The sequence below is a fragment of the Emydura macquarii genome, unplaced genomic scaffold (genome assembly GCF_026122565.2).
Source record: "Emydura macquarii macquarii isolate MOO-44397 ecotype Brisbane River unplaced genomic scaffold, CSIRO-AGI_Emac_v2 contig_1027, whole genome shotgun sequence".
In the NCBI taxonomy this organism is placed as follows: domain Eukaryota; kingdom Metazoa; phylum Chordata; order Testudines; family Chelidae; genus Emydura; species Emydura macquarii.
The window spans coordinates 18,278,238-18,300,907 of NW_027131164.1; the positions used below are offsets into that span (position 1 = coordinate 18,278,238).

A 22,670-nucleotide genomic window follows, 5' to 3' on the forward strand; every position below is an offset into this window, starting at 1 on the left:
CAAATGCAAGAAGTACTTTGTGAAAGCAGCAGTTTCCACTGAATATTCTTCATACAGATGGTCCTGAGCCATAATATTTACAGTAATGTGAGATTTGTTTGTAAATTTGATTTTAGAATATGATTACTAGAGTGAAAGCATTTGATTTTCTCATACCATAGACTAATTGTCTAACTCAACTATCTACTTCTATACAAACATAAAATGTAAGATTTTTAAATAGCTAGCTGAACTGTATCCTCAAATGTTGCACTGAGAAAACCAAATTCAGTCACACATCAGTTTTCGTGAACTGAGGCCATAAGAAAGAATTGTGAATATCCCAAGAATAACAGACTTCCCAGCTAAAATAAAACCAAGATACACCAGTGAACATAACACACATCTTTGCTTGTTAATAATCCTCCATACTATACTAAACTAGTTAATATAGTTTGCACAATATATTACCCTAGGATCTCTGCTCTTCCTTTCCTAGACACAACCTAATCCGCTATATATATCAGTTCTGCTGCTTAACTACAGCCTCCTCTCATCCCAGGATCCCTAACCACTGTGTAGGATGAACACTATCATGTGGCTGAAGTATTATATTTCTCACTGTTGAGCTTTGTATTTAAACTTCTGATTTGTTCTTTTGTCCACCAACCTGCAGAAAATATTATTTTATGCCAAAAGTGTGCCTGTCAGCAAATATATTAAAGCCTCCTGCTAACTGAAATTTCCCTATATATTTTGTTTAACCCAAAGCACAAAGGTCACAGTTTAGAAATTGTTATATATTCAGTTGTACGAAATCCAAAATACATCTGAGTCCATCTGATGTTATCTTATGCTGATGGGCCAGCTCTTGAGCTGATGCAAATCAGAGTAACTCCATTGATTGTGCTGGCCCACTGTGTCATTCTAATTGCTACATTGGGGAAGTCTTTTTTTAAAAATTGTGAGTTACTGTTACATATAACTGACTGCAGCAAATATTCAAAATGTTGTTTGAGTAGTTGAGTGTCAAAATATATTTTATATTATGTTTTTAGTTAATGACAATTGACCTAAGTTTGTTTAAGAACTTGTATGATGGTGACGCATGTTAATTTTAAAATTACCATAAGATATATCCAAGGGCATCCTAGGTATTTCAGAGTGATTCATTCTGTTCACGAAGTTGCCCCTCTGTTATTCACTAGTTACTGGAGCAGAACTCAGTAAAATAGAGTTACTACATGTCATCTTGTGATATTGTGATGTACAGGATAACAAGCCAACACAGGAGTTATCTAATGTGGCCATTGTATAGACAAGACAGTTTGGTGTGAAGCCAATGTCATATATGTAAAACAATCTAAATTGGGGATAGCATAGCTACTTACACTTATATTGTACATACTGTTACTTCTACCTTCCTTTTATTTAATGATTATCTAACAATTTTTGCTTGTTCATAGTTTGCAATAGCTAAGCAATAGATTTTGAATTCTAGCTATGGATGCTCTTATTGAAACATACTTGTACCTCTTTGTGTACTTGTCTTTATAGTTATTTTTTCATATAGCACTAATGATGTATATGGTGCTTATGTAAGAGCCAATTCTCTTTTGGTGTACATGAATTAATCATTAAGAGAATAGACCTAATAACGCTCACTCATGAAAAGATGGGAGTGAGGAAAGTTAAACCAACCTAAGAAAATATAATAGTTTGAATAATATAATTATAATAACCCCAATAAAATGTAAATAAAGAAGTGAAAGGAGTAATAGAAGAATTTATGCTTTAATATTTTAGAAATAATATCAATTAATACGATTTTCTAAAAACTGTCTTTTTCCCTGCATAATTAATAGTTTATCATAAGATTAATGAAATAATTTAATGATGCATAGGAAATATATAAAAATGCCCTTATGGGCTTTATAGATATCCATTTTCTTAATACCAGCTGTTTAAACTTACCTGAACATGAGTCTTAGTGTTCTAGAGCTACTGTAATAATAAACAATATTTGACATGCAGTTTGTTTTCTGTCCATGCTATTGCAACAACAGTTCCAATTCTAGCCACTTTTTTCTTTTCTTTTCCTTTTTCTTTCTTTCTTTGTTTCTTTCTTTGTTCCTTTCTTTTTTTATGCAGAAGACCATCAAATGAATTGTCACAATACACGAATAATGCAAGACACAGAAAAAGACGATAACAATAATGATGAATATGATAATTATGATGAACTGGTGGCCAAGTCATTGTTAAATCTTGGCAAAATTGCAGAGGATGCAGCATACAGAGCCAGGACAGAATCAGAAATGAACAGCAATACATCTAATAGTCTGGAAGATGATAGTGACAAAAATGAAAATATTGGTCGGAAAAGTGAGCTGAGTTTAGATTTAGACAGTGATGTTGTTAGGGAAACAGTGGATTCCCTTAAATTATTAGCACAAGGACATGGTGTAGTGCTTTCAGAAAACATTAACGACAGAAATTATGCAGACAATATTTCACAGCAAGATAACAGGAATATGAACTTTGTAATGCTAGGAAAGCCTATGAACAATGGACTTATGGAAAAAATGGTGGAGGAGAGTGATGAAGAGGTGTGTCTCAGCAGTTTGGAATGCTTAAGGAACCAGTGTTTTGATCTGGCTAGGAAACTCAGTGAGACCAACCCACAGGAAAGAAATCAGCAGCAAAACATGAATGCTCGTCAACATGTCAGGCAAGAAGACGACTTCCAGGGAAGAACGCCAGATCGGAATTACTCTGACATGATGAACTTAATGAGGCTGGAAGAACAGTTGAGCCCCAGATCTAGAACTTTTTCTAGCTGTGCAAAGGAGGACGGGTGTCATGAAAGAGATGATGATACCACCTCTATTACTTCAGACAGGTCTGAAGAAGTTTTTGATATGACAAAAGGTAACTTAACCCTGCTTGAGAAAGCTATTGCTTTGGAAACTGAAAGAGCAAAAGCCATGAGGGAAAAAATGGCAATGGAAGCTGGAAGGAGGGATAATATGAGATCATTTGAGGAGCAGCCTCCACGACAACTTTCTGGGGATGACAGGAAGCCTAAATCCAGTGACGGCCATGTCAAAAAGCCATATTATGGTAAAGGTAATATTTCTATATACCGTATGTTGTGTCATGAAAAAGTGTGAGCTAATATAATAAGTGATGTTTAGAATTCCAATGTGAAGTCATTGTTTATTTAATTTGTATTACTATGGCGTGATTCTAAAATAGCATAATGCTGTGATTACCTAAGAGAACAAATCATTCTACAGTGTTAGAAACATGTACAGTATTTCAATGCAATATCATTTGGCTATATTAGAAAAAATACAACTTTTCAGGGAAACAAAACAAATAAGAGATCATGTTGAAAGAGGCAAAGATTATTCTTAAGTGTTTAATATGTTTTGTAGTAATTATGACTTTAAAAATATGAGGAGAATTTCATTGCATACTATATGGAATGGTGGGGTTTTATGTAGCAGTTAGTCAATCAGCTATGAAGTGCATATTTTACAGATTGGATTGGGTAGGTGGCATCATGATTTATAAAATTATCATCAAATGACAGTTATTGATGAAGCCTCTCCCATCTAAAACATGGAGTTGCCTGATAGAAATTGAACAGTATCAGAATGACCGATAACATAAGATAGGGGCAGTGACTGCACATTAATTATCTTAAGATACTAAGGTAATGGAAACCATTTGCTATGCAAGGCATAGTGTGGCCTGGGCTGAGATCAATAGCAATTTCTTTCTTATATGCATTCCACTTCACTGGTTTCATTCCATTGTGGAAACAGTTAAGGTGCTGCCTTAACCATAATTATATATATGGTTAGTTTTATAATATGTTTTAATGTAAAGAATTATCCTAGTAATTGTGAGTTTATATTAACACACCCCTTTATATGTGTCCACATATATATACATAGGGGCTTGGTCCTGTAAAGCATTCAACACCTCCCAAAAGTTGTTTGAACATCCTGAATTCCTATTGACTCTAATGGAAGTTGAGGGGGTCTACATTTCTAAGGAGGTGTTAAGCATGTTGCTGGATTGGTTCTATGTTGTATTTCTTATACCAACACCTGGTTTCAACTCCATAATTAAGACTGTGTGGTTTGGGGGATGGGTTATTTTGCTTTTATTTTTCCATTATAAACCTCTGTTTTCCAAGGATGATAATATGGCCATAAAATCTAGCTGTGAGATTAAAGTTGGTAGACATCTCAGAACAGGAGATTTTTTATTTTTTAACAAGTTTTGTGGGGGAAAAATGGTTAGTCTCTTATAAGTTACACAAGAGAAACATGAAAGTTATTGGTCTCAGAAACTCTTCTGCAATGTACCTTAGAGATTTTGTTTGCTTTGAGACACAAAGACTGTAGTCCACTGTATGAACTAGTAACTTTGGGTGTTTGGGGAAGACATTTTTAAAATTTAATTGAACAATTATTCCATAGCCATGTGGATTTTTCTGTTGTTTGCATGTGACATATAATAGGTGTATGTTCCTATCTTAATGTGTGTACATAACAGAACCAAACAGAACATAGCAAATGAGTGCTGACATCTTAAAATCCTTAAAACAGTGGCATTTTCCAGATCTGCCAACTCTTGAATGTTTAGGAAAACACATAAACATCTGCAGTCTCCAAAGGATTAATATAACTTCTGACAATAGTGGAAATACGGGCTTCTTAATTCAATGATTTCTAGAGCTTCCCTGATGCCGACCTACTTCAAAGGAACTGCCTGATGAATTGGAAATAGGCCCAAACACAAGCCTTGGATCAAAAGGACAGCCTGAAAATTTGTGGTAGTTTAGATCAGGAAACTTTACCGTTGTGAACCTTCTATTTTTCATAAGGGAAAGGCAGAGGGAATGAATCATTCCTTACTCTAGAGAAGATTGAGAAACACAGAATATTGCAGTGTATTAGAGGGGAGAATGAAAGAAAGGGAGTTAATTTATATCATTCATTCTCATATCACATATAATCTCCCAAACATGCCTAGAAAGGCTCGCCAATGAGATGAATGATACAGTTAAAGGAAAATATTCTCAGGGTGGAGTTGTCTAAGAAGGATTGTAACCTTCTGTCTTCTCTCTTTAGGAGTTCTGCTCTCAGAGCTCACTGAAACAACAAAATCACGGCAAACCACCTTTTTTCCCTGCCATTTAAAATCTTCTAGAATCATTCCTCCAAGACCGATGACTTTTAAAACCTTGAGAGCCAATTCGGGGAGGCTTCGCTCAGGCAAAACTTCCTTTGTGGCAAGGAGTGAGTGAGGATTTCAGGATTAGGCTCTAAAAAAAAATTAAAAACAATAAAGTCAGTATTCCCTATTGGGAGGAAGGGATTCAAAAAGAGAAAATCACTTACTCAAAATATTTATACATACATCTCGAGAGGTGAATATAATCCTGAGCCCTAAGTTTTCTGCAAAGTTGCATAGAGTTTTAGCTGGATGTCTTCTATTAAGTCAATGGGAAATTGTGCAAATAAAATTCCATGCACGTTTCTGAAACGTAAGATTAATGTGCAGCATCTTTTCTGACTTGCTAGACCATAAAGGCTCCTTTGGAGCTCATAAACACTATTATTCTAAGGATCTGAATACTCAGGAGGATTTGCATGACATAGTAGGATATGAGTGACCAGCTACACAGCTGGTCTAAATTGGCATACCTCCATTGACTACTGTGGAACTATGTAGTTTATATCAGCTGAGATTCTAGTCTCCATGGGCTCTAGAGAAGCCCTTATGGTCTATTGTGTCAATCATCTGCATTTTTAATAGTCCTTGAATATTGGTATATTTACCTTAAATTTATTTTATTTATTTTTAATAATTTATCCACTTAACTAACACTTTCCCCACATTTCAATGTGATTTTATATGAAGAGCTGTACAGAGTTGTGTGTGAGTGTGAAAATGGGACTGGTGGTCTAGTGGTCTCAGCACAGGTCTGTGTGGCAGGAACTCCTGAGTTCTAATCCTAGCTCTGATACTGACTCCTTCTGTGTCCTTTGCTTAAACTCTTTGTCTCAATTTCCCAAAGTGTAATCTGGGGATAATGGTATTTACCTATTTCACAGGGGTTTTATGTTGTTTATTGACTGGACCGAGCTTCGAAGATGAAATTTTATAAATAAATACATTGACCACTGAAAAGCATAAAACACAGTACTGTATGTTGCACCTGACATACATGCAAACTAAAATAAAACATTAGCCATTACAAATGCATTTGCAAAACTAAATTTAAACAGTGATCTTAAAAGTTAATATTGGAAATTAGGCCAGGAGAGCAATCACCATGTGACAATGGGTGTCTCATAAACCAAGATGGTTGAGCAAGGGTTTGGAACTTAGAATATGCAACAACCACATGAGAATATAAAAATAAAAACCTGCAACTGAATGGAAACTCTGGGTATATGTATACTTTATCTACTAAAACCAGACTGTATCCAAAGCTCTAAAAGTACTGAAGGGGTCTCTTGATGTCACTGGGGTTGTACCGGCTTGCATCAGGGTTGAATTTTACCATAAGACTTAACAGAAACCTAAGAGAGAAAAGCATAAATCCTGCAGCAAAGAAATAACAGAAGTATCGTAAAATACATAAAAGATGATAGATCATTTGGGTTCTGAATTCAGGATGGACTGAAGAACTAGAATGAGTGATGATGTTTGATTTTAGCTATTAGAATGAGACAGAATCTTTGTAGCCAGAATAGCATGAACCTTTTTTCTTAAATACTGATGTATAAATCAGTTCTAGTCTCCAAAATCGGGCAACAGTGTTAAAGATGATGTGATGTAGTTTGCATTACTTGCTGAACTGGAAGTCTTGTGATGTTATTTTACAAATGTTCTATTACAGGAAACAAACTGATGAAACATGTGATCAAGTTCTAGTTGAGGAATAATTTCACCAGCAGTTCCATTACTTTCTTTGCAGAAAACAATAGTTTATTGAACAAAAGTCTGCGTAGGCCCTTTCATTGACTTGTACGCAAAGAAGCAAACAGCATTATAAAACACTATTAACCTTTTAAGCTTATGAATATACAAACTTTATAGATGTATGATTATAATGGCCCAAATTCAAAACAAGGGATTGTTACAGTAACTTCTGATTAGATCTTTTACCTCATCATGGTTTATTGGAGAACAAAATGCTTTTATTCTCTACTACTTCATAAGGAATTTAGAGAAAACAGTGTCATCTTCTTAAAGTGACTTTGGATAAGAATATATTTGTGCTGAACTGTTGAATCAGTATGCTAAGGAGCTGGGTCCACTACCTTCAAGAGACTGAACTTCTACGCAAGTACATTTGCAGGCTTCAATACATCAGGCAAATAGCACTGAAAACAAAGGGCGAACCAGCTAATATTTTCATAGTGTCCTTATACTCTTTAGCTGATGCTTGCCAGCAGAACATTGATTGACAGTGGTATGGCTTTGCTATAAGAACGTCACAGCCCAATCACTATGAATAAGTATTGCTGTGATCATAGGAGCCTGCAGTATGAAGAGAAGATAACAGGGGATAAAAGTGACAAAATTGTTTTCAGAAGTAGCTGCTTTTTCTTCTGCTATTTTTAAGAACATTTACCAAAAAATAACTTACATCATTAAATGAACCTTCTTACAGAAATTTGGAAAGCATAATTCACTTGAACACATTTGTTGTAAATTATAGATCCCTCAAGAACAGAAAAGAAAGAGAGCAAATGTCCTACCCCTGGGTGTGATGGAACTGGCCATGTAACGGGGCTTTACCCCCATCACCGCAGTTTGTCAGGATGCCCACACAAAGATAGGGTCCCTCCAGAAAGTAAGTCCACAATGTTTCATGGAAACTGGGGATAAAACTCCAAAGATTTTTCTAGCATGCTTTTTAAACTTTTTATTTCCATTTTCTAGTATGATATGTCTCAGTTAAGCATCCTGTTCTGTGCTATATTTTTTCTTTATTCCATCATTTTCATATCTCCACTAACTTTCAAACTAAAAAGAACAACTTTTAAAGCTGTATTCTTTGATTTTGAGAATGTTAGGTTATTTTTAAACAGATGCATTCAGTCTGCTGAGAAAGATTTTCCAGAAACACTGCACTGCTTTTACTTCTGATGTCACACCATGAACCTTCCCTGTTGTTTAGTGCAGGAACAATTGTGCTTTCAAGTTTGAAAAACTCCCCTTCCCCTCCTCCCCCCATTTTATTTTTTTATTTATTTGGAGAGATAATGAGGAAAGTTATATTATAAAAAAGGGGAGAGAGAGAGAAAGAATTTGGTCCTTTATCTAGTAGTACAATTCAGGATTTTGAGCCATATTCTCTTGTCATTTACATGGGTGCAACTTCCCTTCAAGTCAATGAGTTCTGTGAGAACTGAAGTCAAAGGAAGTTGCACTTGTGTAACAGAGAGGAGATTTGGTCCTGAAAGTCTAAGGCAGATCCTCAGCTAGTTGGTAGAATTCCACTGAAGCCAAATGAGCTGTGCTGTTTTATACCAGCCAAGGATCTGGCTGGGTCTGATTCTCTTTCTTACTTACAATAGTGTAAATGGGAATTACATCATTGAATTCTGTGTGCCTGTTTCTCCATTGTCTTGCAACTTAAGGAGTCGTTTACACCTGTGTATAATAAAATAGGTGCAAAACCCTTCCAAATCAGAATGACAATATTTGGCATCCATTTTGCACAGGTGTCCAAAGGCCTCAATGCAGAGAAAAATCAGACACAATGGAATTTCACTGGTATAAAACCAGTGTAAGTGAAAGGAGAATCAACCCTAAGCCCGATTCACCACTGCACAATCCAGTTTTACAGCAGTGTAACGCTGTTGATGGCAATGTATTTACCAACATAAAATTGGAATAAAGCAGGTCTAAATTAGGCCCCAAATCTCCAACCAAGTTGTAGTCTTAAAAGGGGAAACCAGAAATGTATTAGCACAGAGAAAAAGAGAGAGTCAAACACAAAGTCTTCTTTTTATAGCAGGGCTGCTCTTTCAAGAAATAAGAAATCAGGAAGTACTTCAGGGAAGCTCATAACATCTTGGTTGATCTGTGAATACAGCAGATTAAATGAATTCATTTTTCCATTTTACAAGACCTGTAATTCTCTGATGCACAAATATTTACTCAGTTGCTCAAAGTTCTCTCTCATTTTTTGTAAATGGTAAATATAAAGCTCTTTAGAAGTTGTAAATCAAAGAAGAATATAGCTTTAAACTGTTTGCATGTTCTGTAGTTACTAAAATGAAAAAGGTGAGCTCATCTTTTTATTTATTTATTTTCCTGTTATGCTGGCCTTGTGAAGCATGTTTCAAGAACAGCTTTGAATAGCAGGAATTTCAGACTAAAGCTTTTGCATTTGCAAACATTTTAGTACACTGCCAGTGGTGGTGGTGGCGGTCATGATGATGATCTTTGAATCAGTATCTCTGTATTAAATCCTCAAGTGTCTGCTTGGTTTTTATTCAATTCTTACTCAGCCAAAGCACTCACTGATTTCAGTAGAGTTTGTCTGAGTGAGAACTAAATAATGACTTCCTGAGTACATCCTGTATGAATAAAATGAGAGCTATTTGGAAGGGCTGAATGGCCTAGTTCTGTAGGTTAATGCACTAGCCATCCAGCTCTGGTTGACATGGATTCAGATATGTCTCTTGTCATACAAAAGAAAAAATCCCAGTCTAGTTCCTGTTTAATGTACCTCCATATTACAAAATCCTCTTGATAATTTGGCCCATTATAGCAACAGTGTTGAAATTCAGAAGAGAATTGCCTTGAAAGAATTTGGCGGTAAATTTTGCACCCAACTTGCTAAAGCCAATGCTACCTATTCCTTACTCTCATGGTTAATCACTCCACTAGTCCTCAACTTGACAAAGTGCTTACTGCTTAGGTGTTTCTTTTCCATATTTTTTTCAATTTGCATTCTTATAATTTAAGATCTATAGAGAATTAAAAAGAAAGGGACCACTTCTGCTCCTATGCTTGCATGTGTGGTAACTTCTATTGACTAAAACAGGAGTTACACCCATTTGACTGTGGGCAGAACTGAGCCCTAGTGAAATTGAATTGGCTTTCCTAATTAGGGTCAAATTCTGCTCTCAGTACTGATGTAAGTCAGGAGTATCTCAATTTTTTATTGGTATAACTAAGAGCAGATTTTGGCTCTCAAGCTTTATTATATGTGCATAAAACTGTATTACACAATCACAATCCACACTTTATTACTGGGCTCTTTCCAATCCACCCATTACTATTGAGCTGATCAGTGTTCAGCATTTATGTATGGAGCGGATGTTGGGAGGTTCCTGCTTCACCATCACACCAGAGACACATTAATTATTAGATTCTGTAATCTCCATAACTCTCACCGTACAGCATTACCTGTGTTAATGAGCATAAGGTCACGACACCTCCTTCCCTCATCAGACTTTGTTGGCCATGTGTGTCACATGTATTTTGAGGAATACTGGTCGTTAATGAATCCTGGTTGGTTTTTAAATGGTTTCATATATACTGGGACTTGATTTTTTTTTCTTGCTTTCATACACTGCTGTTTTCTCTTACTCTCCTTGTCAAGTTCTTGCCATGCATGAAAATGTTCTTAAGTGTCCTACACCAGGCTGCACAGGTCGGGGCCACGTAAATAGCAACAGGAATTCACACAGAAGGTAAGGAAGCCATAACTGGACTAGAGAGAACACTGCTTCAGAACTGCAGCACTTCTGGCAGTCTGTTCTGAGAGTGTGTGTGTGTATGTGTGTGTGTGGTTTTGTTGTTTTGTTTTAAAGATGGCAGATGGTGCTTAGTGTGCTTTATTTATTCATTTTGCATCATAAAATCCTTTAACTTATTTTACAATGTGAAGATACTTCTGTGCAGAATTAATTTGATTCATGTCAAATGCCTTTTGAGCATCGCTTGCTTGCTTTTGTTTATTTTTTTAACTTAGATATAGTTGTATTAAAAGAAGAGTATGACCCCCTAAGTAGAAAGTAACAGAAGAAGAAAAAAGACCGCAAACACGATCAAAACCAGGACAGAGTTATTGCTCAAACAATATTCATCTTTATGAGTGATGACTCCATACTGTGTGAAAAATTCCACTCTAATCATAAGAACAATTTTGTATGAATAAATGAGAAACAGCATTTCAAATACATATATTTTACACGATTTAAAGTTTTCTGCCATCCACAGGCTCAAGCTGAAGTCCATATTTGGCAAAACTTAATGAGAATTTTGCCTGAATAAGAAATATTATGGAAAAGTCCTTTTGATTTTCAAGATGAGGAAAGCAATCATGTCCATGGAAATTATTCTATAAACCTACAGCATTTAGCATAAAATAACTTTTCTATAGAGATTTTTAAACCATCCAATAGAATTCTATAGAATGGATGGTATTTTCTGTTACATCCTATGGGATTATTTTAAAAAACCTGTAGAAAAGTTATCATTTCTATTATATTTTATTACTTTTGCATAAGGAAATTGAGGCCTATATTGCAGCTTCCAATGCCAAAACCCAGGGAAAGTGGGCAGAGAACCCAGAAAACCATTACTGAGTTCCTTTTAACTGCAGCAAGATGGCTTAGGATACCACAGAGGGTACTGGAGGTATGGTCTTCCACGCTTACAGAGCTCTGGCTTCACTGAGAGTTCTCATCTTAACTCCATGGATTTCCTTGCAGAGGACCTATCGCTTTGGAATGCTCTGTGGCACCTCCTCCTTCTCTGGAGCTATGCTGCCATTGGATGCCTCTCTCTAACCTCATGCAGCGCAAGCCGCAAAAACTTCGGAGGGGACTCCTTGGCAACTAATGCTGCAGCAGCACTAACTTCTGTTTGGATATCTGCTTAGGATATCCCAGGTGTCTGAAGAGGAGCGTGTCATTAGAGATCAGCTGCCGCCAATCTGAAACTGTTCCCCAACCTTTCCCTGAGACAGAAGGGTTTCCATGGGCACCCAAGGAGGAATGGGTGGAGCATTCTGCTCACCTCTTTCTGCAGCTTTTGGGGCATTTTGCTCCGCTTTCCTTTTTTTCTTCTTCTTTTTTTTTTTTTTTTTTTTTTTCTGTCGAGAGGGAAGCATCTGGTCCTGAGTAAGATTTCCAGCTGAGCCCCATGGGAGGTACCTCTGTCTTTAGTTTAAAACCTTGTGCCACAGAATGCACTGATTTGCCTTTCACTTAAATTCCTTTTCCTGTGGAAAACATAAGGAGCTGCGGTCACATAAGCATGTAACAGACAATACTGAAAAAAAGACCCCTCCATTGTCTGGTCACAGGTTTTTACAGATTCTCTAACAGCACCATCTGCTGGTACCAGTATATTTATTTTCCACTGTTCTAAATCTTTTCCAGCAGAAGCAGACTTATTACTGTCACTTCAAAAATAGTTCGGCACTGGTGAATTAGAGTTCAAATCCAGACGTCTGGATTCTTTTCATGTTACATTATCTGAGACTAGAACAACCTTTAGTGGTTTAAATTCATGAATAAACAGCAAGAAAAAATATATTTTTGATATAGGTTTAGAGACACTCAGCCAAATTCTCCACTAATTTATACCCCGCACAACCTAAATGAAGTTAATGAGGCTGAACGAGGTGTGAAGCAACACAAAATTTCGTCTGTATTTGTGTTAGCATTGAATAATCTTCATCAACCATTTCAGTGGCAAAATGTGTATGAACAAAAGGGCCAAATTCTGCTAACAAAGCTGCACAGTAAATTCCGGCTTATACTCTCCTCTTCCTACCTGGATGCCCATCAACTGACATCCATGAAAGTTCTGCCTATGTACTGTAGGAGGAGAAGAATATCGGATATGAGATCATCCATGCAACTTTGAAAGCAGAATGTTGCTCAAAGATTGGAAGTCTATTCTAGAGGAAATGTATGACAAAAAAAGTTTCTGGAAACTTTTTTCCTCCAGATTCTTCCTCATGCTGACTAAGGAAGAGAAGGAGTAATTGGATCAGTGCTATAATGTGAAACTGCTCAGGACAAGACAATTAAATTTCCTTTCTGTAATTGCAGCCTCTCTGGATGTCCTATTGCTGCAGCAGAGAAACTGGCTAAAGCTCAAGAGAAGCATCAGAGCTGTGATGTGTCAAAATCAAACCAGGCATCAGATCGGGTTTTAAGGTATTAGAAATCACTATAATACTTAATACTATGCAAAATTCATCACACGTTAAGTTAATCTGAGCATTTATATTTATATACGTTGTATATACATATATATCTCCCTTAAAGAAGAGTTTAGAGTTAGGGCTTCTGGATCCAATTTTCTCAACATTTATTTCCCAACAAATTTGTATGGGAGGGGGGGCTGTTAATTATTTTGGCAAATATATGTAAAGCCTGAAAAGCTCATTTTTGTCTTAGGCATTGTTTGGTGTAAAGCTGACTTCTGGAGTGCAAAGTCTAAGAACAGTGTGAAAAAAAGTTGGTATCTTTTGCGAATAAACTAATATTTACCGGTAAGTCTTGTTTTCTTCAGCAGGCTTTTACTAGTAAATATCAGTTTAAATTAAAACCAGAAGCCCTACTTGCAAGTACTAAATTGGCAGAATACCTTCTTATGGAAAAATACCTGATCTAGTTTAGGTTCCAAAAACACTTGAGGGTTAGTTCATTGTCTCTGTTTTGCTCCCTCTCCCACAGAAGGGATTAAAGGAATGAAAATAACATTTCATTGCCTTAAATTTTGATGGAGAAAGGAGATCTAATCTGGCATAACCACCCCCTCTCTCCATACATTTTGGACTCCGCATTTATCCTACGCAGAACCCAGCTCTGCACTATTAAATGCCCCTCATGCTGGGCCAGATGTGCGTGGAAAAAAATGTGGCTTCTGGGGGAGTTGAAAGTTTAGGGAGTTGTGCAAAAGCATTGGATTTCTGCATGAATGTACCAGCCGTATACTGATGCCCCAAGAGCTGCAGAATTTCCCCATGGATATTGTGATATCTATGAGCTTGGATGAGCACATCCTTCCCTTGTCCCTGTGGGAGAACTTGAAGGAATCTCCACAACTTCCAGCACACAAAACTTCCCAGGCCTTCCATAAGTTTCTCTCTGTCAGGTTATCATTTTGGCCTAAATTTTGATAGAGTGACTTATATTGAAAGTTTCTTACTCTATTATCAATGTCTTTCTTTGAATATTCTCTCAGTACTTCATCAAATCTTGATGGCATTTTCCAAACTCTTGTGTTCTTGTGGTTGAGAAAACAAAATGATGTCCTGCATCAGCAAAGCTAATTATTATGTAGTGAATTTGAATTTTGTTTTCCTTTTCCCAAGTGTTTTCAGTGGCTTTATCTGGATTGGACCCAGTTGGTTTCACTTTTTTCAGACAGTGTCCCTGATACTTTGCTCAAAGATGGTGCTTATAATAATAATAATAATCCATTTAACAAAATCCTCAACTCTTCATTAGCAAAACTAGACAGAACAAAAATGCAGTGGCTTTCACTGCTCTTTAGAGAGAAGTCACAGGAGTCACATGCCTTGCAAAGGAGGTTACTTTTCAAAAGCAGCATCTGGTTCTCTGGCTGATTCCTTAGACAGTTGTTTTTGCAGTTTTGTTTTGCCTCTGGGTCTGTCATGTGTTTCAGATATTGTTAAGCAGTCTGAGAAAGACTGTCATCTCAGACACTCCGTCCCTTTTACCTTTAACTCTTGGATCTATTTAAGATGAACATCCTAAGGGTTGTCTTACAATTCCATGCACAACAATTAATTGGGGACTTTATAGATTCTAAGAATAAATCCTGTGAACTGACCTTGGTCCCACCTGCATTCAAAATGTCTTCACTAAAAAAAAAAAGTCAAATGAATAGGATTTTTGCTCTGCCGAAAATTTGGATTTTGTTTTGAATGTGCACTATGTGAATTGTATTATTTTCTTAAATGAGCACAAACTATATTGGGCTACACCATCTGAGGATCTGGCCCATTGTATTTTGTGAACAGTGATGAGAAATTTTCCAAAGGAACCCAACACATAAAAGAAAATCAAAGAGTATGGTATGAATTATACAATTTCCTGGGTAATGTACACCTCAATCTCTTGTCTAAATTCTATGAAAATGAATTCATCCAGAAACACAAAATACTAAAAATATATTAGTAATACTGACTGTTTATAGTATTCCACTTCATCAGCCAGCTAGGCATGATAGCTCTTCTGGTTGTGACTAAATTAATTTCTTCTGCATGCCCCTTCCAATCCTCATGTTATAATTGTGAGGTGAAGGAAAAAGGGCCTGATCCTATGAGGTACCAAGCACTCAAAGTCTGCAGTTAATCACACTGAACTCCTGTTGAAATCAGTGGGCTTTAGGACACTCAGCACCTCATAGGATTTGCTTTCTTGGGCCCAGTCATACTCACATGAGTAAGACTTGCAGGATCTAGCCCTCATTTTGCATACTTTACACAGTGTGGGCTGCTAAGCTCCGCTTCCATATTTATGAGAGTCTATTTTGGTGGAAGTGTCTCTATAGCATCCTGTTCACTGAACCTTCGAAAGCCCCACCAAAGGGAGTGAGGAAGTGGGGCCAGTTGGGCTTTCTCCTGAGTCTCCTTCCCCCCTAATGCACAGGGAAAGAGAATTTTAGCTGATACAGCCTAAGTCTGTATTCACTTGCACTGATGTTGTGAGACCCACCTACTGAGGGTGGTGCATGGAGCAGCCCCAGGAGTCACAGTTCCTGCCAAAGCCTGGAGTCATGCAGGAGTCAGCCAGAGCCAGTGAGACCAGCTGGCAGTTCAGAGGCAAGAGGGCCTGTGTGGGTGCCTCTTGCGGCTCTCCGAGGATCTGCGTAAACTGTATATTGAAGGTGTGGAATCCAGCTTCTTTTGCAACAGGGCAAACCACATGCAACTGCTATCAGCAGAATTCGAAGGAAACTCCATGAGTTGAGTGGAGACCTTAGTGCTGTGTTTTACTTCCAATAACTAGAGGAATTTGTCTAAAATTTCTACTGGTCTGCTTGTCCCTCTCTAATTCACCTTCCCAAAGAGAGTACATTGTGATATAATGTAATTACACAGGGGAGGAGAAAACCTTCAGTATTTTTTTAACTAGAACTTTTCACGAATTATATTGCTTTTAGTCACAGAATACATTTAGCACTATTATAATTAATTTATCCTAGGCTTTGCTCAAGAAAATATATATTGTTGGAAACTGCTGGAAACAACCAAACCAAACCTATACAATAATATATGGCTGTCTCTTGAGTGCAATAAATAACTCAGATTTTCTAATCTGAACTATAAATTATGCACAGACACAATAAACTGAACTGCATCTAACAAACTGTACATATCTTTAATTTCTAGGCCCATGTGCTTTGTTAAGCAATTGGAGATCCCTCAGTATGGCTACAGAAACAATGTCCCCACCACCACACCCCGCTCCAACTTGGCCAAGGAACTAGAGAAATACTCTAAGACTACGTTTGAATATAACAGTTATGACAACCATGCCTATGGCAAGAGAGCCATAGCTCCCAAGGTGCAATCCAGGGATATATCCCCCAAAGGATATGATGGTAGGAGGTGCACACTCTTATACATGAGAGACAAGTTTGCAGTTAATAATGTTGTTGTATATGTAAACTTCATAAAAATAAGACATACCTTCATGTTCATACAATATTAAGAGGAATGCGATTCACAGCATGACATTGTTATGTTTAAGTTCTTTTTAAAGACCTTTTCTAAAAAGCATTATTTGATATGGTCCTTGCTGCAGGATTGTTGCACTGGCAAAAAAACAGCCCTCTTATTCAGTTCCGGGATGTATTGTGCTTGCAATAAAAACTAAATAGCAGAGCCAGTCCTTGTGGCACAGTAGCAGTATATTATGCTGCCATCTGGGAGAGCTGGCCTCATGGGTTGCATTACGAATCTAGTTCTTGTACTGTAGTTAGTAGTTTAGGAAACTCAAAAATGTAATGTGCTTGCTCTCTGGGGATGAGGAGGGAGAAAACATGGACCTCATTGCATTTCAGCCCCCACTGATCATCAGTTTATTAAAGGCCCCTGCTCACTTTATCCAATGAGGAATCCTGTTGAATTCAGTGTGAGAACTCATGAGAGTTAGATGATCAGAATTTGGCTGAAAGTGGCAATAACTCCAGTCTCTGAAGATATTTCTTCCTTCTGGGCAGGAGAAAGTGTGATGGTGGCTGGCTGGCAGGGAAGAGGAGTTTGACCAGGGAACAAAACCCACCAGAGCCAAAGAATGAAGGGCTGGAGTTGTCCCATTTTTGGATATTCCAGTCCTATCAGAATAACCTCACAAATTCCCTTCCTCTTTTTCCTATGCAGCATGAAACAATTTATTCTCTAGATAAATTCATTTTACAAGTTAAAGTACGTGGGATTGCTCACTGGCTAGCTATGAAATCCCAGGCAGATGTCAGATTTTGTTTAGTAAATTAGGAATAAGTGTGGGTTAGTAGAACACTCTCTGCTGTTGCCTTAAAACAGATTCTGATTTTGAAAAGTAGGTAAGTAGGGAGGGAGAAAATTGGAACAGCTGCTGTCCCCATCATCCCTTTGTTTCTGCTGGTTAAGTTTTCCTATAAGATGAGCAGGCAGATTGTCTCACAATAGTGGAGAGGGTGGAAAAAGGCAGACATTTCTGAGTAAAAGTGCCTTCCTGTCTTAAACTCCTCACTACCCACCCTTAAAATCACAATTTAATATAGTGAGCTGAATTCTGACTAGTTATACCATATAAGTCAATAGGTTTGCATCAATGTAATAGAGGATAGAATTTTACTTATTATGTATATGCTCTGTTTACTCTTGCAGAAGGGGAAGACATAGAGTATCGCTAGAAAGTCTATGAATTATCCCTATATTTAGGGATCATGTTCTCGGCTGTTGGAATAAACAGCAAGAATTTATCCTGTTTGAGGCCCCATTTAACAAAGCATTTAAGCACATGCTTAACTCTTATTAAAGTGAATAGAACCTAAGAACATACTTACAGATAAGCACATACTTAAACGCTTTTGCTGAATTAGGCCCTAAATGATGAAGGATAATGGGGAATTACTCTACTGTCTATACACACTCAACTCCCACTGATGTAAATGGGAGTTACCTATAGATATGTTTATAAAACTTCTTTGTCCTTGAAATTGTATTGAGGTTAGCTTGCTTTGGATGTCAATATCTCAGCCAAAGAATGAGCAAGGGTTAATGGGAACACTTTTGGGTACATGTGACTCACTACATTTTTTCTCCTCCAGCCCAAAGTGGAATGGGATGTTGTCATCTCTAACAGATGCTTACATACTTGCTGGGTGAAAAGCTGATATGGTGTGGTGCATGTGGCTGTAACTATAAAAATGGGGTGAAAGATGGGGTGAATTACTGGCGCCATGGAAATCAGTGGGAGTTTTGTCATTGTGTTCAATGGAGTCAGGATTTCCGCTATGATGTTAAAACTAAAGTTCTGTGGCCTTAGTTATTACAAGCATGAAAGGGAAGTAGCATTAACTTCTCAGTCTCAGGAAAAGACCTTGACCTTAAGAAATGTTTTTCATTAAGAAACTTTTCAGTCTCCAGAGCTGGGCAATTTTTTTTCCCGGTGAATAATAAATTCACCTAAAAATGCATTTTCAGGTCACAACAACTGTTCACAAATTTGGGCCAAATACAGTAAATAGTTTCTGCTGAAAAAAATTTGGAAAAAATAACATCAGAAATGTCAAAACCGTTTGCTCTGGCTATTTTGAAGTGAAATGTTTTATCTTTGTTTTGAAACATTTTGTTTTGACCATTTTCAAACATTATGTTTTGACTTTTCGTTTCAAAATGGCATTTTGGAAAAAATATTCAATAATGGGCTCTTCAGTCTAGCAGAGCAAGGTATAACATGATCCAATGGCTGGAAGTTGAAGCATGACAAATTCAGACTGGAAATAAGACATAAGTTTTTGACAGAGAGGGTAATTAACAATTGGAAGAATTTACTGAGAACTGTGGTAGATGCTCCATCACTGGCAATTTTAAAATCAAGATTGTATGTTTTTTTCTAAAAGCTATGCTCTAGGAACTGTTTTGGGGAAGTCCTATGGCCTGTTATAACAGAGGTCAGACTAGATGATCACAATGATCCCTTCTGGCCTTTGAATGTATGAACGTTAGAAATTTAGCTTTTTTTTTTTTTAAACAAAACAAAAATAAACAAAGAAGGGGGGGGGGAACTCAAACACAAAATGAAACATTAAAATGAAAGATGATGGGGAACTATTCTGCTGTCTGTATACACCCTCATCTCCCATTGATCTAAATAGAAGTTACCTCTATGTATGGGGGGGGGGAATAAGCCCTTTTTTCATTCAAATATCATTGAGGCTAGTTTGGGAGGTACATAGTATTTACCTGTTGTGTATATTAGGTAAGAAATTCCTATAATGTAAGATGTATTTTGTTTTGTTTTGCTACATAAACTTAGTAGCAGCCTAGGATTCAGTGGGAGACTGGTAATTAATCAAAGGTTCATTCTGTCAAACTATCTAAGATGAAAACAGAAATACATACAGTATTAAGGGTCTGAAAAATGAATCACTTGATGTTTGCATTTTTTAATTTTAACAAATTAAAGCAGCACCATGCTTTGTGTCACAGACCATCAGGAAAATGCCATGGGGCTGATATACTCAACAAATGAATGGTTGTGAATGGCATGGGAATGCATAGCAGTCCTGGACGGTGTTCTTCCTTTTTTTGTAAATTTTAATAAGAATTACACCGGGAGAGGACTCTGTGTGTTCTGGGCTATGATGCCTTGATGATGCTAAAGAGGGACAATCTTATGATGAAGAGGGTTTGTTTGTTTGGCTTTAATTTCCCTTTAAGAACAACTTCATAATGGGGTATATTTTGGGTGGTTTTTTTATATGGCTGTAATGATGAGAACAGCTGGACCCAGTGTCCAAGGGAGTTCTCAGGGCTCTGCAATTGGGAGCTGCTCAGGCATAGTGGAAAGCTTGTGCAAATTTGTTCCTCTCCCCACAAGTTGTCAAACAGTCCTCCCTGAATCCTCACCCTCTCACTCTCTTGCACTGGGGCTGCACAGTCCCTGAAGAACTCCGATGGGGTTCAGAAAAAGTGTTGACACTGTGGTTAACTTAAACAATAAAACTGGTACCAAGGCTGCTGGTGCTAGGGATAGAAGATGCTGGAACTGGATCTTTTTCTCTGCTTGGAAAGGACTCCAACCCTTAAATTTGATGGGATGTCTGCTACTCCCCAGTTTACTTAGCTACGAAAGAACCTTTGGGGTACTGAAGAAGCACTGACTCCACTGTCATCATTCCTTATGTCATTCATTAGGGGAAAGTCAGAATCCCAGTTGCCTCTCTTGGAAATGGAGCTGGTTGGAGCAGCTGCCTGAGAGCTATGTGGCTGTCATTGATGGGAGAGATTGCTTTCTGCATTCTGGTTTGCCACTCGGCCACAAAACATAGGTGGACTACAGAGGTCCCAGCAACCCTGCCTCACAGCAATGCACACAGCCACAGTTTGGCTCTAAAGCAGAATTGCACAATGTGTTTTATTTTGTATTCAAACAATGTCACTACCATTCCCCTTCTCTACAGATGGATTTCACTGTATCTGAATTCACTAAAAACAGATGTCCTGAATTTCTTTTTCAAAACTAAGGTGAGGTAGATAATCCAGGCTGCATGAAGTGTTTAAAAACTGTACAGTGAAGGTCAAGCTAAAATGAGCACAGCCATTCCTGACAAATTTCACATATACTTAATACATATATAATGCTTTTTACCTTCAAAGTGTTTCCCGATCATTTATTAATCTTCACAACATGCCTAAGATTAAGTATTATGATTGCCTCTCTATTAATAGGGAAAATGAAACAGAAAGATCATGTGATTTGACCTAGGCCACAGAAGGAGTCTGTGTCAGAGCCTGGAAGGGTTTCTTGAGACTGGTCCCATGTTGAAAACTCTTTAATACTCCTCTTTCTTTACCTCCCTCATCTCTCTCTCTGTACTGATATAGATATATAAAATTTCTTACATTATCTCATATTTTATTTAATTTTAATCTACTCCAAAATGTCTAATATGGCTGCATTTTTCTTTTGCAAGTGATAGAAAAGGCATGTTATCATTCGTTTGAAATATAGTCCTAATCTGGCAAATTGTTTGTGCAAAGTGGTTGCAGTTAAAAAATCCACACTTACTATGTCAACACAGTGGTAACTGGGATACTGTACTTATTTCTTATTTTAAGTTAGAGAAGTATTTGAGTATCTTGGCTACCAGAATGCAGCAACCATGGATAAATGTTCAATTTTTAGTGACTATCATTCTATTTTAAGAATGAAATTTGGTGTAAAATATGTCATGAGAAATAACTCACAAGATTATTATCTGTGAATGTGCAGAAAACAACAGTGATCCAAAGGGTGCAAAACAAAAGAAACTTCATGAATCTTAACCATCAATTTCATTAAAAATAATCACACCTGTGTATGATGTGGGCTTCCTGAGAAAACTCCTGCATCTGCTATGAATTAGCATTTTATTTCCCTTACAGTGAACAATGGCTTCATTACAACTTTTCCAAAAATGTTCAAATGAAAGGGATGAAATAAGGAGTATAAGATAAATTCTGCCTCAGACTCTCCTGTTCTGCTTTTCCAGCAGAATGTAGTACATAAAGAAACTGCTCAAGGGAGCAGATTACTGCATGTATGTTTGCCGCAACATACCTGAAGATGTTGGCATAAATTGAAACTGCCGAGAAAGAGCTCGAACTACGGTGTTGCTGCTTTATGTAGATCTCTATCCAGCACATTACATATATATTCAATAGCACAATGACATGCATAGCAACACTTTTATTATATTGTCCAGTATGTTCTTTGCAGAATACGGAACTCCATTTTAAGAGAGAAAAATCACTATGTCATGAATGCGTGTTACTGCTGACATTGACTTCTAGTGTGTGCGCTATATGAAAACATAGCAGCACTCTAGGTTCAATAGATCAACTGACATTTTTTTCTCAGCCATTTATTAAAAAAGCTTTTTGAGCCGTTTGTTTTGGGTGTGGAGTGGGTTTGTTTTTTAAAATTATTGCCAGTATAAAATGTTAATACTCATTTAAAAAAAAACCAACAGTGTTGGAATGTTCTATATAAAGAAGAGGAGGATGAATTGTGCAGGCCTAAGCCTGATGTGGTACTATAGTTCTTTCCTGAGAGACTCACCATTTGACTCTTACAATATGTGTGTCAGTCGTCATATAGTTAAATCCTCGCTTATAGCTTGATTATCAGGGGTGCTGAGCATACACAGCTCCTGTTGTTTTCATCAGGAAGGTTTTGGTGCGCTGCACCTCAGAAAATCATGCTGTTGAACTCATATTTTTTTCTCTTTATATTACATTTGCTTTAGCCTGTTAGGACCTCACATCCAGATATGGACAATACCTGCCCTGCATTCTACGGCCACCTTCTTTTTTAACATTTACTCCTGCTCCCTTCTAATGACCAGCACAGTACTTGCCCTTTCTGTAGGAGGAGGAACACTTTGGTCAATTT

At 37.3% G+C, this 22,670-nt stretch overlaps 1 protein-coding gene across 1 annotated transcript in view; it reads left to right on the forward strand.

Annotated features, from left to right (window-relative positions):
* Nucleotides 1-22,670, forward strand: part of MYT1L (myelin transcription factor 1 like) — a 352,194-nt gene that overhangs the window by 253,218 nt on the left and 76,306 nt on the right. Inside the window, exons 8-12 of the mRNA XM_067544884.1 lie at nucleotides 2,131-3,108; nucleotides 7,733-7,867; nucleotides 10,634-10,724; nucleotides 13,098-13,205; nucleotides 16,415-16,626. Coding sequence (XP_067400985.1) covers nucleotides 2,131-3,108; nucleotides 7,733-7,867; nucleotides 10,634-10,724; nucleotides 13,098-13,205; nucleotides 16,415-16,626 — 1,524 coding nt within the window. The remainder of the gene's footprint in view (nucleotides 1-2,130; nucleotides 3,109-7,732; nucleotides 7,868-10,633; nucleotides 10,725-13,097; nucleotides 13,206-16,414; nucleotides 16,627-22,670) is intronic.